The sequence below is a fragment of the Macaca thibetana genome, chromosome 15 (genome assembly GCF_024542745.1).
Source record: "Macaca thibetana thibetana isolate TM-01 chromosome 15, ASM2454274v1, whole genome shotgun sequence".
Classification (NCBI taxonomy): Eukaryota; Metazoa; Chordata; class Mammalia; order Primates; family Cercopithecidae; genus Macaca; species Macaca thibetana.
The window spans coordinates 25,478,263-25,493,860 of NC_065592.1; the positions used below are offsets into that span (position 1 = coordinate 25,478,263).

The following is a 15,598-nucleotide window of genomic DNA, read 5'->3' on the forward strand; positions in this document are numbered from 1 at the left end:
TTCCTTCTATATAATGGGCTGTTGGGGTCCCCACCCTGTCTTCCTTTCAGGACCACCATTAAGAGTAAATGAAAGGGCACGTAGTTCTTCACCTATGTTTGGCCCAGCCAAGGGCTGCACTGAAAGATGGTATTTATTACTACAGGGCATGTGTGTTGAGCTCCTGAATGAAGATGAGGTATTTCAGGTGGATTTGCCCCTACCCTGACTTGGCTCTGCTGTGCCTCCCCGCTTCCACAGGTGAACCTGTTCTCTGACCCACCCCAGCCCAGCCACAGCATCCACACAGGAATGGTGCCCCAAGGGACCAAGGTCTTGTCCTTCACCATCCCACAGCCCCGCTCTGCAGAGTGGTGGCTGGGCCCGGCTGAGGACCCCCAGGCCTCTGCGGCCTCAGGTGAGTCCGGGAGAAGAGCCGCAGCTGGAGGCTCCTTCTGTCTGGGATTCTGCTCTGTGGGGCTGACTTGGTTCACCCTGGGGATGGCACTGGCCTCAGGCCAGGGGAAGGAGGGAGGCAAGGCCCCACCCTGGGTACTTTGACGCAAAAGGGTCAGAGATGTGGAAAGTGTCCTGCTTTGATCCACAGCAGCCTGGGGGCAGCCCTGGCCCTGCCACTTGGCATCTTGGTGACCCTGGGTGAGTTGAAGACATAGAGTATTGTCCCTGGGGAGCCCATATCTCAGCCAGGCCCTGCACTGAGCCTTGACACATGTGACCTCAGTTCATCCCCACAATAACCCGCTGAGGTGTGCACTGTTGTCACACCCATGACAGCCAAGGGGATCAAGGCTTGGAGAGGTGAGGACAGGCTGAGTTCATACAGCTGTTGAGGGGAAGCGTCTGGATTGGAACTCACGTCTCCCTGTGTGAGAGGCCACGCTGTTGACTGGGAACCCGGAAGCCTAGCACAGCTCTGCTGCAGCCAGCCGTGTGACCTGGGGCAGATCTGCACCTTGTCCTCCCCTGTAAATGGGGGACAATGCTTTACCCAGCCCACTTCCTGGGGCTGATGTGAAGATAGCACATGGTGACTGAGCTGTAACTTGATGATGGAGGTGGTGGCTTTGACGTTCAGCCTCAGTCCTTCAGCTCCTGGAAGGACTGTTCTTGGCTCCAGCTTTCAGCAATTGTGTATTCCAGGGTGGCCATCAGCTCGAGGAGACCTGAGCCCCTCCTCGCTCACCAGCATGCCCACCCTGGGGTGGCTTCCAGAGAACCGGGGCATCTCCGAGGACCAGTCCTCAGCAGAGCAGACCCAGGCACTGGCTTCTCAGGCCAAGCAGTTCCTGGCCAAGGTGAGTGGACTCCCAGCTTTGCCCCTGAGAGACTTAACTCACCTGGAGAACGCAGAACCTCTGCCTGCTTGGGTGAGAAGCACTCTGGGAGTCTCACTTGTCATTCCCCTGCCTCTGCACCAAGTTAACTCAGCCATCCCCAAAACATGAGCCCCTCCCTGGTTTTAGAGGCCACACAGCTCCAGCCTCCTCCTTGTCACCAGTGCTAGGTTTCACCCTCCTTTTTGGCAATGCATCTCATCAAAATCCCTCCAGTTGTGCTTCGAAGTGTCTCTAGGCTGGCTCCCGGGCAACTCTGAGCTCTTTCAGGATTCTGGAAGAGTAATAGAATCTCTACTCTACCTTTTCCTCTTCAGGATAAGTTGCCTCATTTTCTTAGTTCATTTTATTAAATAAATCACTTCCCAGTTACTTCTCAAGGGTCTTTGTATCTTCATCCAGCAGTCCAAGTAACCATGAATTGTTTGCAGGTCTGTTTATAACTGTACATTGGCTTTACTCCAGAAGTGGCTTAAAGTACCTTATGAAAATACATACATTTTAGCCACATTCTGAAAACAGAAGCGAGGAAACAGGGGCAGAGAGGAAGTAAGGGTAGAAAAAAGTAAAGTATGTGAAGTGAGTAAATAAAATGTTCTGTTGGACCCTAAGCACATCAGAGTCACACATTTAGCTTTGAGCTTCCTAGTTGCCAGTGCCAAAAGAGAAATGCAATAGTTATATGCACCACCCTGCCCATAAAACAAATTCTTTCAGAGAAGCACCACCATTGTATTCTTCCCTTCCCTTCCCTTCCCTTCCCTTCCCTTCCCTTCCCTTCCCTTCCCTCTCCTCTCCCTTCCCCTCCCCTCTTCTCCCTTCCCCTCTCCTCTCCTCTTCTCTCCTCCTCTCCCCTCCTCTTCTCTCCCTTCCCATCTCCCCTTCTCTCCCCTGCTTTATTGAAATATAATTCACATACCACGCAGTTGACTCATTTAAAATGTATGCGTGCTTCAGTGGTTTTTAGTATATTCACAGTTCTGCCACTGTCACCACAGTCAATTTTAGACACTTTCATGAGCCACTAAGAAACCTCATCTGTATTAGGCGGTCACTCCCACTCCCCGTTCCCTCTTCCCCCAGCCTGTGGCAGCTGCTCATCTGCCTCCTATTTTTATAGGCTCACCTATTGTGGACGTCTCATAGCAATATATTCATGCAATATTTGTCCTGTGTCTGACATCTGTCACTTACCATGATGTTTTCAAAGTTAATCCTTGTTGGAGTAGCACATACAAGGACTTCATTTCTTTTTCTTTTTTTTTTTTTTTTTTTTTTTTTGAGACAGTGTCTTGCTCTTTCGCCCAGGCTGGAGTGCAGTGGTGCAATCTTGGCTTACTGCAACCTCCGCTTCCCTGGTCCAAGCAATTCTTCTGCCTCAAGCCTCCCTAGAAGCTAAGATCACAGGCACCCGCCACCACGCCCGGCTAATTTTTGTATTTTTAGTAGAGACGGGATTTCACCATGTTGGCCAGGATGGTCTCAAGCTCCTGACCTCAGGTGATCTGCCCGCCTCAGCCTCCCAAAGTGCTGGGATTACAGGCTTCATTTCCTTTTGCCACCACCATTCTTGGTTCCGTAGCCGGAGACACATTTCTTCTTCGTCCTATGTGTTGTCCACAAAATAAAGCAATGTCAAATCATCACACTGAGCAGGAGCTGGGGCCTTAGCTGACCCCTCATATCTAGTGCTGCACGATCCAATTCAGAAGCTGCTGGCCACATGTGGCTGTTGAGACATGGGCTGCTCTGAATTGAGACATGCTGTGGTATGTATAAAACACATACTGGATTTCAGAGACTTAGAAATACAAAGTATCTCCCTATTTTTTTAGTATTGGTTACATGTTGAAATGATATTTGGGGCTAAATAAAATATAAAAATTAGTTTTACCTGTTTCTTTTTACATTCTCAATGTGGCTATGAGAAAATTTCAAATGTGTAGCTCACACTATATTTCTATTTTATATATTATAAAATTATACAATATATGATTACATGATATACATTTCTATATTATATTTCACACTGATCTAGAACTTTCTTAAAACTGAATATATCATCCCTTGCCTTTTTTTGTAATGAAACTTTTTTTGAGCAGGTAACAGACACCCATGATAAGGACCTTTGCACAGTACAGAGGGCATATTGAGCAAAAAATAAATATTTTCTCCAACCCATGCAAAAACGTTCAGTGCACACACTTGCATTTATAGAAATGGTTGCATAAGCTACTGTACCTTGACTTTTTGAAGTCCTAAATTTGAATATTTATTTTTGGGTAGGCAACGAATTCACATTGTTCAAATTTCAAAGGATGCAAAGGACGTGTAGTAGAAAAATCTACTTCTCATTCCTGTCTTCCAGCCACCCAGTTCTCCTTCCCAGAAGCAATTTATATTTTAGTTTCTTGAATTCCTCTAGAGATAGTATATCATATATAAGCAATGTATTTATCGTTTTCCTTTTTATTCGTCACATATTTTATACAGATGGTAGCATACTATAAACATTGCCCTGTACCTTGATTTGACACTGAAAAATAGGTCTTGGAGGTATTAATAGCTCAGAACATACACATGTACCTTCCTCTTATTGATGGCTGCATACTATTCCACCGACAGGCATTTAAGCTATTTCTTGTCCCCGCCCTACTGTTCATGCTGCAGTAAATATCCTGCATTAGTCTTGATTCACACGAGTGACTTGCTTTGTTGTCAGTAAATTCCTGCAGGTTCCACTTTGATTTTTTCTCAAGGCTGCTATGCCTGGGGCTGGTGGTAGAAGCTGTTCCCAGCACCCACCTCTCCATGCTTGGCAGAAACCCCACATCCTGAGGACGGACCCAGCTCCTCTTACCAAAGCATGGATGTGGCTGGATGTGGGAGTCTGCAGGACTGGATTAATGGAGCATATTTCCTTCCCCTCCTAATGTCCAGGTGGAGTCCTTTGAAAGACTGATACAGGCAGGACGTCTCATGCCCCAGGACCAACTCAAGGTACTGCCCAATTCAGGAGCCACCCGTGGAACTGCCAGACAACCACTGTCTCCCATGGCTCTGTCTCTGAAGCCTCCTTTGCTACAAGACAGAAAAGAGAATCCCAGACACAGTGTCTCTTTCAGAGCAAACAGCTCTTGAGTAGCTTCCCATGATAACGATCATTATATCACAATAGTTACTGCTTATTAAGCAAGGATGGTTGTGTGCCAGGGACTGTGGTAAACCCTAGAGTATGTTATTTTATTTTATCATCATCGAAACCCAGTGAAGCAGTTACAGTTATCACCATCATTTAACCAGGATGGAACTGAAGCTCAGAGGGGTTACTCAAAGACCACACAGCTAGTAGGTAGCAGAGCCTGGAGCCAGGTCTGTCTCCCTTTCAAATCCAGGGTCATAATCACTGCCCTGCACTACCTTCCACAAATTACCCTGCCTCTCAGCAAGCAGAAAAAGGCCTTTTCTTTTTTATTGCCTTTAAAAAAAAATTACAAAATGGTTGCCAGACGTTTGGAAACTAGGTTAAAAAAAAAGTGGGGGCTGGGGGAGAGACCCTTTATAGATTCCTTATTGGTGTATTTCCTTTGGAATTTGGAGTTTTAGATAACTGCAGTGATAAATACAATTTAGATTCTTGCTGCATCAGCCAGGGTCCCAGTAAGGAACAGGTGCAGCTCTCAAGTCTGGGAGTGTAGGCATCAGAGGAAAGAACTGTCAGCAAAGGTGTGGACAGCATCAGGGGACCCAGCAAAGACTGGGGAATCCCCAGGTAGTAGCATTAGCCGGGAGCTGTACCCACTCTCAAGTCTCTCTCTTCCCACCCTGTGATCTCTGATAGGTCCCTCCCACTAGACAGACCCAATCAGAAGCCAGCAGGTAGACAGCCCTGATGCTCAAAGCACAGAGCAGGGTGGGAGAGGAGCTAAGAGAAGGTCTGGAGAGGCAAATGCAACACACCTAGTTTCTAAAAAAATGTTATGGCGGGAGTGTTTTCCTGTGTGGTTACATAGATGTCACGTACACTTTCCAATCGCAGAATACGTGATGTGTATCATGTAATATCATGCAGTGGATGACCAAGGACCTTGTAAACTAAAACCATTCATTTTTTTGCTCTCTGTTCTAATTCCCCCATACGCAGGGAAGTTGAGAGCTGTCGGAAGGTTAGATGTGACCAGGGAATGGGTTCTAGGTTGTCCTTGGCCTCAGTCTGTCCTCAGAGTTGAGTGGGATGCAGAAGGTAGTAAGACAGTGATACCAACCCCAGTTGCCGCAGCTTTAGCCATGTATTGCCCGTGATTATGTTTACTATGGGAGCCTAACAGAATTGCTAGGACCATGGCCTCTGGGGCCAGAGGGCCTGGGCCCACATCCTGTCTCTACAACTCACTCACTCCATGACCTTCACCAACTTAAATGACATCCCTGTGCCTCAGTTTCATCCTTTTTAAATGAAGATGATTAATCACCCCTCATTATGATTATATTGAAGATTAAATAAATGCAAAGTGCTTTAGCCCAGAGTCTCAATGCTCAGTAAATATTCTCAATAATGTAATGGTGATGATAACATTATCTGTGTTGATAGCCTATAAGGATTTGGGAAAAGAGTGGCTAATTTTCTGAAACCCACAGTTTTGCAAATCAAGAATAAGGATCCAGAGTCTCTCAAGTAGAGGGTCCTTATGGAGATACGGTGAGAGTATATTTGACACTGTGACAGCTATGACAGTTTGTGATACATTGGGGTCCTTGTAAGTCTATGCAGGAAGGGCTGGTGCCCTCTGAAGCTGGCGCCAAGGCTCTAAGTTGTGTGTCTGTTGTGCCAGCCTGATGGCAGAGAGCTGGACCACGGCCGCTCTCCAGGGCAGGCTGCCTCCAGAGATCTCAACCTCAGCCTGTATCTTGCATGAACCCAAGGGCCCAGGTGCATCCCATGGCCTCCCGCAAACTGTCTCATCCACTGTGTCTGCAGGGACAGGCCCCACAGGGGCTGAGCATTGAAGTCTTCCTGGCCTGGTCTGGTTTCAGGGCTTCCAGCGGCTGAAGGCTGCCCACGCGGCCCTAGAGGAGGAGTACCTGAAGGCCTGCCGGGAGCAACACCCTGCCCAGCCGCTTGCTGGCTCCAAGGGGACACCTGGAAGATTTGATCCTGGCAGGTACCTGCTGGGGTGGAAGGCCTGGAAGGACAGATGGGATGGGCCCCTGGGGTCCCTCACCTCCAGGAGGAAGGCACTTTGTCCTTATAATTTGTACACAAGAGAATAGAGAGAAATCTTATCCTAATTAATATACACATCCAAATGGTGGCACGATGAAAAGCTGAGATTTGAGTCCCTTTGAACCCACTTGCTGAGAAGATGCCTTGAAACACTTATTGGTTAATGGGGAAACTGAGGCTAGATGGGGGTAGGATTTCTGTAAAGTCCCACAGCCTGTGGAAGGCAGAGGGAACTTGGGCTGAGGCCTCCTGATTCCCAGTGGAACCTTCTTTCATCTTGCTTATTTTGAGTTCTCACCATCATCTAAAGGCTGATATTAAATGGACCCTAAGGGGGCATCCCCTGGAGTCTCTGCTCTGACACTCTGCTCCTGGACCTGCCTGATGTGGCTACCATCTTGGGCTCCTGGTGCTGATGTTTCTGCATTCCAGGGAGCTGGAGGCAGAGATATACCGTCTGGGAAGTTGCCTGGAAGAGCTGAAGGAACACATAGACCAGACCCAGCAAGAGCCTGAGCCGCCCGGGTCAGACTCAGCTCTGGACAGTACCCCAGCCCTGCCCTGCCTCCACCAGCCAACGCACCTGCCTGCTCCTTCCAGACAAGCCCCCATGCCAGCCATCAAGACCTCCTGCCCTGAGGTACCTCTTGGCTCAACCATATTGGGCTGTTCCCTTGTGCATTCATTTCTTCATTAATTCATTTCTTCAGTACATATTTCTTATTTATGAAGTGTGTGCCATATGCCAGGACCCATGACACATGGTAGGGATTCAGTGGGATGGGAGGTGGCAGGGAAGGTGGCCTCTGCCTTCACAGAGTTTTCTGTAGAGTTGAACTGGTTCCAGTGATTTAGTTGTAATTTTGATCAGTGCACTGAAGGAGAATTATGGGGTTCTGTGAGAGTAGGAGGAGTAACATGACTGAGTTTGAGGAGGACGTCAGAGAAACTTTCCCTGAAGAGGTCATGTTTAAATGAGACCTGAGGCTAAGTAGGAATTACTAGAGACAAAGAGAAAACCTATCCAGTGGGGGAAACAGCCTGTACAAAGGCCCTGTGGCTGGAGTATGGGAAGAGAAGGGAAAAATAGTCTGAGATGTGGCTGGAGAGGCAGGCAGGAGCCCCATGACATAGGGGCTTGTGGGTCACATAGAGAGCATGGCCTTCAACTCTGCTGGATTTTGTGGCAGGGGATGACATAAGATGACTTGTGGGTAGGCCAGTCTGAGGATGGGGAGGTGGCAGGGCAAATGGGGAAGCATGTGTGGACTTGAGAGAGGTTGGGAAGGTATGTTTGAGTGGACTTGGAGTGGCCGTGAGAGGGAAGGAAGACACGGATGGCTCCAGGTTTCTAGCCTGTAGTACTGCACGGATGATGGGGTGAAGCCTAGACAAGAGCCCTACACGAAAGGGGCTTTGTAGAAGGCTCTCTGGCCCACACCATGACCCCTTGAGAGGCAATCACTGTCTCCGTTTTGCAGATGAGCAAATTGAGTATAGTGCATTCACACAGATGACAGTGGTGGGGTCTCTATGCCTCCCAACTCCTGTTGCCTGTGTTGCAAAGACTTGTCTGTTGAGGATGGGAGCAGGAAAGAGGGCCTGGCCTGCTGGGTAGGGTGGGACGCTGGTAGGACATCCCTGACAGCTGAAGTCATGCTGGCCCCATGGTTTGGGGAAAATCTTATGCTGTGCTCTGGCCTAGAGGGTAGGAAAACTCTACCAGGTGCCACTACATACAAGAATGGGGAGAAAACCTGAGTACATGATCTTGAAGGACCCTTGCGTTCCTGCAGTGAAGGTATTGCAGGGGGCTGGGGTGGCCCTACTGGCATGGATGGGGGTCAGAAGAGTTAACTCTGGCAGGAAATCTAGATTCAAATCTCAACTCTGCTTCTGGTTTCTGTTGACTTTGGGCAAATCATTTGAGCTTTAGCTACCTGTCTGTAAAATGGTTTGTAATAATCTCAGGTACTGGTGGGATTGTTGTGACCTGATATCTGTATGGTGCCTGGCACACAGTAGGTGCTCTATTCATGGCAGCCAGTATCGAAGACCACACAGCCCAGTCTCTGTAGTTTACACATGCATAAAAGGGTGGTGGGCTTAGTGAGTCTAATGTGCTTCTTACCCCTCAGCCCCCAGCGCGAGCCTGGCAGGAGGCAGGTGCTTAAAAGTGGTATTTAAGTATCTGCTGAATCTCTGTCCTTTCATCTTTCTGACCCCAGCCTGCTACCACCACTGCCGCCGCCAGCGCTGGCCCCCGCCCATTGCACGTAAATGTGGAGGTGAGCTCTGGCAACAGTAAGGTGGAGGACAGGCCACAGGACCCCCTGGCCCGACTCAGGCACAAGGAGCTGCAGATGGAACAAGTGTACCATGGCCTCATGGAGCGGTGAGTGCCACCTGGACCTGACCGGGGTGTCTGGCTAGCAGCTGGATCTTGGCTGTCCCCCACTGGGCAGAGATCATGCCCCTCTGTGTGTTCTCTTGCAGGTACCTCAGTGTGAAATCTCTCCCGGAAGCCATGAGAATGGAGGAGGAGAAAGAAGGAGAGGAGGAGGAGGAGGAGAGGGGAGGTGACTCCCTAGAAGTTGATGGGGTGGCTGCAGCTCCAGGGAAAGCAGAGGCCACCAGGGTCCTCCCAAAGCAGCACCTGGTGCAGGCTGAGAAAAGTCATGGGGCTCCCCTGGAGTAAGTCACTGAGCCTTTCCTGCAGAATGTTTGGTTCCACCCTAAAACCACAGGGGTGATCACTGTCAGAGTGCATAAGACAGCACTTCACAGTTTAGACATGGCTTGCCTGTCCTGCCTCTTCAAGTGTGCAATGTATACCACTGATAGCCCTTGAAGTGATTTTGGGTAGTGTGGGACATGATTTTCAGTAGGACACATGCAGTATTAAAGAATATTATTCTCAGCTGGGCACAGTGGTTCATGCCTTTAATCGCAGCATTGAGGGAGGCCAAGGCAGGTGGATCACTTGAGCCCAGGAGTTCAAGGCTAGACTGAGCAAAATGGCAAAGCCCCATCTCTACAAAAAATACAAAAATTAGCCAGACATGTCGGTACACGCCTATATCCCTAGCTATTTGGGAGGCTGAAGCAGGTGGATCTCTTGAGCCCAGGAGGCGGAGATTGCAGTGAGCTGAGATCGGGCCACTGCACTCCAGCCTGGGTGGCAGTGCAAGATCCTGTCTCAAAAAATAAAATAAAAAAAATAAACAAGAAAAAAGAATATCATTCTCTTTTTCTCTCTGACCTTCTAATGATGCCAAGGAGAAAGTCTCAGTTAGTGCTGTGTGTCTTTAATGCCTCTCTTGAACTTCTGTGGAAAAAGAGAGAGAGAGAGAGAGAGCGAGCATGAGAGCGCATAAGCAGGCCTCAGGCCTAGAGCCTTTGGCAGGCAAATGGATCTATCTAGTATATGATAACATTCAGGTTTCTTGTATTTATCCTCAAAGTTAGTTTCTGTTTGTCACATCTTCTGTTTTGAATAGTGATCTAAAATCTTTGGAGTAGATGGAAGTTTATGGAAATGCCTGAAATAGGGAAGGCAGTATGCGAACTCCTTAAGTCTGGGAATTGCTGCTTTAGCATTTCCTCTTTGGTGTGTTAGGTGGGTTTTGTTGGCATCCACATTTTCCAGTTGAAAAGTGAGGTTGAGAGAGGGGAAGTGCCTTGCCCTAGGTCGTACAGCTAGAAAGTGGCAGAACCAGGCTGGGCAGCCAGGGATGTCTGACTCCAGAGCCTGTGCCCTGGGCTGCTTGGCTCCCAGGACAGGCCAACCCCTGTGTCAGGGCTGCCCGGCAGAGCTCAAGGAAGGTCTTCTCTTCCCATGCCAGGGAGGCCACGGAGCAGATGCTATCTGTGAAGCCACCAGGTTTCCAGACATCCCTGGCTAGAGACGGGCACATGTCAGGCCTGGGCAAGGCTGAGGCAGCCCCTCCAGGCCCTGGCATGCCACCCCACCCTCCAGGCACCAAGTCCGCAGCGTCCCACCAAAGTAGTATGACCAGCCTGGAGGGAAGCGGCATCTCTGAGCGCCTTCCACAGAAGCCTTTGCACCAAGGTTGTGGGCCCCACCTGGAGGTAAGTCTCCGCATGGGGGAATGGGCCCAGAACCTCAGGGTCATTGCTGGGTCTTCTCAACTTTCTGCTTCTGGATCTTTCCTTGTGCTATTCCTTCTTGGAATACCTGCTGCTCCTGTCCCTGCCAGCCAAAATCCCACCTGACATGCAGGACTTATGCCCAGTGTCACCCCCCAAACCTGTCCCTCTTCCAGAGCTCCTGTTCCTCCTCTGAGAGCTTGGAACCCATTGCTTATACTTCTCTGAGTCTGCCCATCACAGCTGGAGAGTCTAGTTCTATGCCCTTTAGAGCAGACATCACTGCTGCAAGGTCACAGACCACTGTGGAAGTGTGACTGTCAGAGAATAATGCATATATATGCATGCCTGTGCACTTGCGTGCAAACACACACACACACACACACACACACACACACGCTTCTCTAGTCCTAATGAGCCCATGGTCAGGATTCTCTGCACTAGACATGAACTCAGCGAGGGCAGGCACCTGTGTTGCTCTGTGTTCTTTGTGCCATGTGTTAAACCCAGTGGGTAGGACCTGTATGTACATATTTGATGATTTCGTTTTTCCAATGCCTTGGGCCTGAGCATTTCCACTCAGATAAGACCATAGTATTCCAGGCCTGAGCCAGGAGACACTGGAAATATGACTTTCTCCCTCTCCCCTTGCTAGTCCTTGTCCACGGCCGTGTCTCTCCCAAGGGCTCTGGCTGCCACTCCTCAGGGAGGCAGGACTTGCTCAGGGTCCTCCTGGTGTGCAGAGTCCCTGCTGGTAGCCAGATTCTTGTGCTGAGGCCTGAGGGCCTGAGAGCCCTCACTCCTCGGCCTGGCTGTTGGGAGCCAGGCCAGCATCCCTGGGGTGTGAGCCTCTGGGAGGTGAGGCCCAGGCTAGGATTTGGGAAGGGCTTCCCAGTGTGCCTTGGTCACATTCCTCAGACATAAAGGGATACTGCCTCTTTCAGGAGCCCTGGATGGCATCCCCGGAGACAGACAGTGGCTTTGTTGGCTCAGAAACAAGCAGAGTTTCACCCCTCACCCAGACTCCAGAGCACCGGCTCTCCCACATCAGGTATCCTGGGATCCCGCCATTGTCCTGTCAGTGCCACATTCCTGGGACAGCCTGGGAATCGCAGTGCCCGTGATGGCCCAGAATAAGAAAGGATGGTCTGTCCATTCATAGGGACTCATTTCATCCCCAATTTCTTGTTCCTATGTTATTGACAGAGGAAACAGAGCTTCAGAGAGGGGAGTGACTAGTCCATCCTCATACAACTAATTAGCGACAGACTGGGAAATTCATTTTTGTTGAGCAAATGAATGGGTGAATGAATAAAAACTACAGGGAGGGCACTGTGAGGTGAACAGAAGACAAGGACAAAGGGCACTCAGGGTGGCTACATGGAACCCAAAGGGAAGGGAGAAGGCGGAGGAGACAGGGTTGAAGGTTGGAGGGATGGAGCCTCCAAAGCTGGGTGCAGGCCCTTCAGGAGGCCCACATGGCAACCCAAGGGTGCATGCAAAGGAAGGATTAGAAATCCTATTTCTCTTTATGTATTCTGCATAGAAATTGAGATTTATTATTTTGCATATTGGGTTGGCCAGTGTACAGTTTATAAAGAAATGGACATCCAATGTGTGTGTGTCCTTGGAAATATTGTACCACCTGAGATGCAAAGTCGCAGAGGGTGGGAGCTTATTGGGTTAGCATGTGGAGAGCCTCAGATGCCGCCGCCTGAGTGTCTCACTCTGTGTGACCTCCGTGTGTCCCTTCCTCCACGGTCCCCCAGCACAGCAGGAACATTAGCCCAGCCCTTCGCTGCATCTGTGCCCAGGGAGGGAGCTTCCTACCCCAAGGCCAGGGGTTCTCTGATCCCCAGAAGAGCCACAGAGCCCAGCACACCCCGGAGCCGAGCACAGAGGCACCTCTCCAGCCCAAGTGGGCCTCTCCGGCAGAGGGCACCCAACTTCAGCCTGGAGCGGACATTGGCAGCTGAGATGGGTGAGTGCAGGAGTCTGGCTTGGACAGAACTGCATGGATTGAAAAATCAAATAGAAAAACTTGCAGAACCCTTTAGGATATGACATATTAGCCAGGTTCATTGTACTGAAATTTGAAATTACAGATAAGGTGGACAAAAGGGAACAAAAGAAAAAAAATACTCTGGAAACCATCAGCGCTGATGTTTTGGTGTAGAACCTGTGAGCTGTTCTCTGTGCCGACGTAAATGTGTGTTATTTACACGTTTTGTTCAGTGACAGACAGCATGCATGGCAGTGGTCCCATAAGATTTTCATGGAGCTGAAAAATTCCTTTGGTAGTGATGTTGCAGTCATTGCAGGGCAACACTTCACACACGTTTGCGGCGATGCTGGTGGAAACAAACCTACCGCACTGCTGGTCATATCAAAGTACAGTACCGGCCAGGCGCGGCGGCTCCTGCCTGTAATCCCAGCACTTTGGGAGGCCGAGGCAGGCGGATCACCTGAGGTCCGGAGTTCGAGACCAGCCTGGCCAACATGGTGAAACCCCATCTCTACTAAAAATACAAAAAGTTAGCCAGGCGTGGTGGTGGATGCCTGTAATCCCAGCAACTCGGGAGGCTGAGGCAGGAGAATTGCTTGAACCCAGGAGGTGGAGGTTGCAGTGAGCTGAGATCAAACCATTGCACTCCAGCCTGGGCAACAGAGTGAGACTCTGTCTCAAAAAAAAAGTACAGTACAGGCCAGGCATGGTGGCTCATGCCTTAATCTCAGCACTTGGGGAGGCCAAGGTGGGAGGATCACTTAAGGCCAGGGTCACCTGTGGCCAACATGATGAAACCCTGTCTCTATTAAAAATACAAAAATTAGCCGAGTGTGGTGGCTTAACACCTGTAATCCCAGCTACTCAGGAGGCTGAGGCATGGGAATCGCTTGAACCTGGGAGGCCGAGGCAGAGGTTTCAGTGAGCCGAGATCGCACCACCACAGCACACCAGCCTGGGTGACAGAGCAAGACTCTGCCTTAAAAAAAAAAAAAAAAAGTACAGTACAAAACCTACCATTATGTACAGTACATAATACTTGATAACTAATGACTCTGTTATTGGATTATGTATTTACTATACTTTTTATCATTATTTTAGAGTGTATTTCTTCTACTTATTTTTAAAAATGTTAACTATTAAACAGCCTCAGGTAGTCCTTTGGGAGGTATTCCAGAAGAAGGCATTGTTATCACACATGACGGTGCTATTATTGTCCCTGAAGAACAAGACGTGGAGGTAGAAGACAGGGATATTGATGACCCTGCCCCGGTGTAGGCCTAGGCTAGTACGTGTGTGTGTGTGTGTGTGTATGTGTGTGTCTTAGTTTCTAACAGAAAAGTTTTTTTAAAAAAAGTTAAAAATAGAAAAAAGCTTATAAGGATATCAAGAAAATATTTTTGTACTTTACAATGTATTTTTAAGTTAAATGTTATTACGAAATAGTCAAAAGATTAAAAACCATTCAAAAACTTATAAAGTAAAAATGTTACTGTAAGTTAAACTTCATTAATTATTGAAGAAAAACTTTTTTATAAATGTAAATTTAGCCTAAGAATATGGTGTTTGTAAAATCTACAGCAGGGTACAGTAATGCCCTAGGCCTTCACATTCACTCCCCACTCACTCACTGACTCACCCAGAACAGCTTCCAGTCCTGTGATCTCCATTCATGGTAAGGACCCTTTACAGATGCACCATTTAAAAAGTCTTTTATACCATATTTTTATGGTCTCTTTTCTATGTTTAGATACACAAATACCATTGTATTACAGTTACCTACAGTATTCAGCAGGCAATGTTGTAGAGGTTTGTAGCCTGGAAGTAATGGGCTATTCCATTTACCCCACATACGTAGTAGGTGTGGGTAATCTATGATGTTTGTGACATGGCGAAACGGACTAGAAATGTGTTTCTCTGAACTTATACCCAACATTAAGTGATGCATGACTATACTTAAATCAGAAACGAGGCCAGGCACGGTGGCTCATGCCTGTAATCCTAACACTTTGGGAGGCTGAGGCGGGTGAATCACCTGAGGTCAGGAGTTTGAGACCAGCCTGGCCAACATGGCAAAACCCCATCTCCACTAAAACAAAAATTAGCCAGGCGTGGTGGCGGGCACCTATAATCCCAGCTACTCAGGAGGCTGAGGCAGGACAATGGCTTGAACCCAGGGGTGAAGGTTGCAGTGAGCTGAGATTGTGCCACTTCACTTCAGCCTGAGCGGAAGAGTGAAACTCTGTCTCAAAAAACACACCAAAAAAACAAAAAAATGAGATAATTTTATATGTGAATATTTGGCAACCTCCTTTTTTCACTAAATTGTGTTATGAACACTTTCCATGTCTATAAAATCTATATGTGATTCAGTTTTTGACTTTTAGAAATACACATGAATTATTTACTGAAATTAAAAAACACTGAAAAGAACTTAAATTGATGAGGTTTTACAAGGTGAACAGAGACCAAGAAACTCAACATGATCTGAACCCCAGAACCCCACTGAAGGCCCCTTCAGTCACTACCTGCTCCCCAAACATAACCACTGTTCTGACTTCTGACACCTCAAATTAGCTTTACCTAAAAGGTTCATCTTTTTTTTTTTTTTTTTTTTTTTTTTGAGACAGAGTCTCACTCTGTTGTCCAGGCTAGAGTGCAGTGGTGCAATCTCTGCTCAGTGCAACGTCCACCTCCTGGGTTCAAGGGATTCTCCTGCCTCAGCGTCCTGAGAAGCTGGGATTACAGGTGTGCACCACCACGCCTGGCTAATTTTTGTATTTTTAGTGGAGATGCGGTTTCATCGTGTTAGGCTGGTCTTGAACTCCTGACTTTGTGATCTGCCCGCCTCGGCCTCCCAAAGTGTTGGGATTACAGGCATGAGCAACCACACCCAGCTGGTTCATTATTTTAAAAACATTTTTA

General features: G+C 48.3%; 2 protein-coding genes across 7 annotated transcripts in view; one reads left to right on the plus strand and one right to left on the minus strand.

Moving 5' to 3' along the window:
• ATP6V1G1 (ATPase H+ transporting V1 subunit G1) overlaps positions 1-15,598 on the minus strand; it is a 307,353-nt gene that overhangs the window by 227,424 nt on the left and 64,331 nt on the right. The window lies entirely within an intron of this gene.
• The window catches only part of AKNA (AT-hook transcription factor), a 50,425-nt gene that overhangs the window by 18,283 nt on the left and 16,544 nt on the right, over positions 1-15,598 (plus strand). For all 3 annotated transcript variants that reach the window (XM_050760968.1, XM_050760970.1, XM_050760969.1), the window contains 10 exons: positions 241-397; positions 1,141-1,295; positions 4,275-4,334; positions 6,369-6,496; positions 6,991-7,198; positions 8,787-8,953; positions 9,055-9,252; positions 10,404-10,650; positions 11,613-11,719; positions 12,438-12,649. In XM_050760968.1, the coding sequence (XP_050616925.1) occupies positions 241-397; positions 1,141-1,295; positions 4,275-4,334; positions 6,369-6,496; positions 6,991-7,198; positions 8,787-8,953; positions 9,055-9,252; positions 10,404-10,650; positions 11,613-11,719; positions 12,438-12,649 (1,639 nt within the window). The remainder of the gene's footprint in view (positions 1-240; positions 398-1,140; positions 1,296-4,274; positions 4,335-6,368; positions 6,497-6,990; positions 7,199-8,786; positions 8,954-9,054; positions 9,253-10,403; positions 10,651-11,612; positions 11,720-12,437; positions 12,650-15,598) is intronic.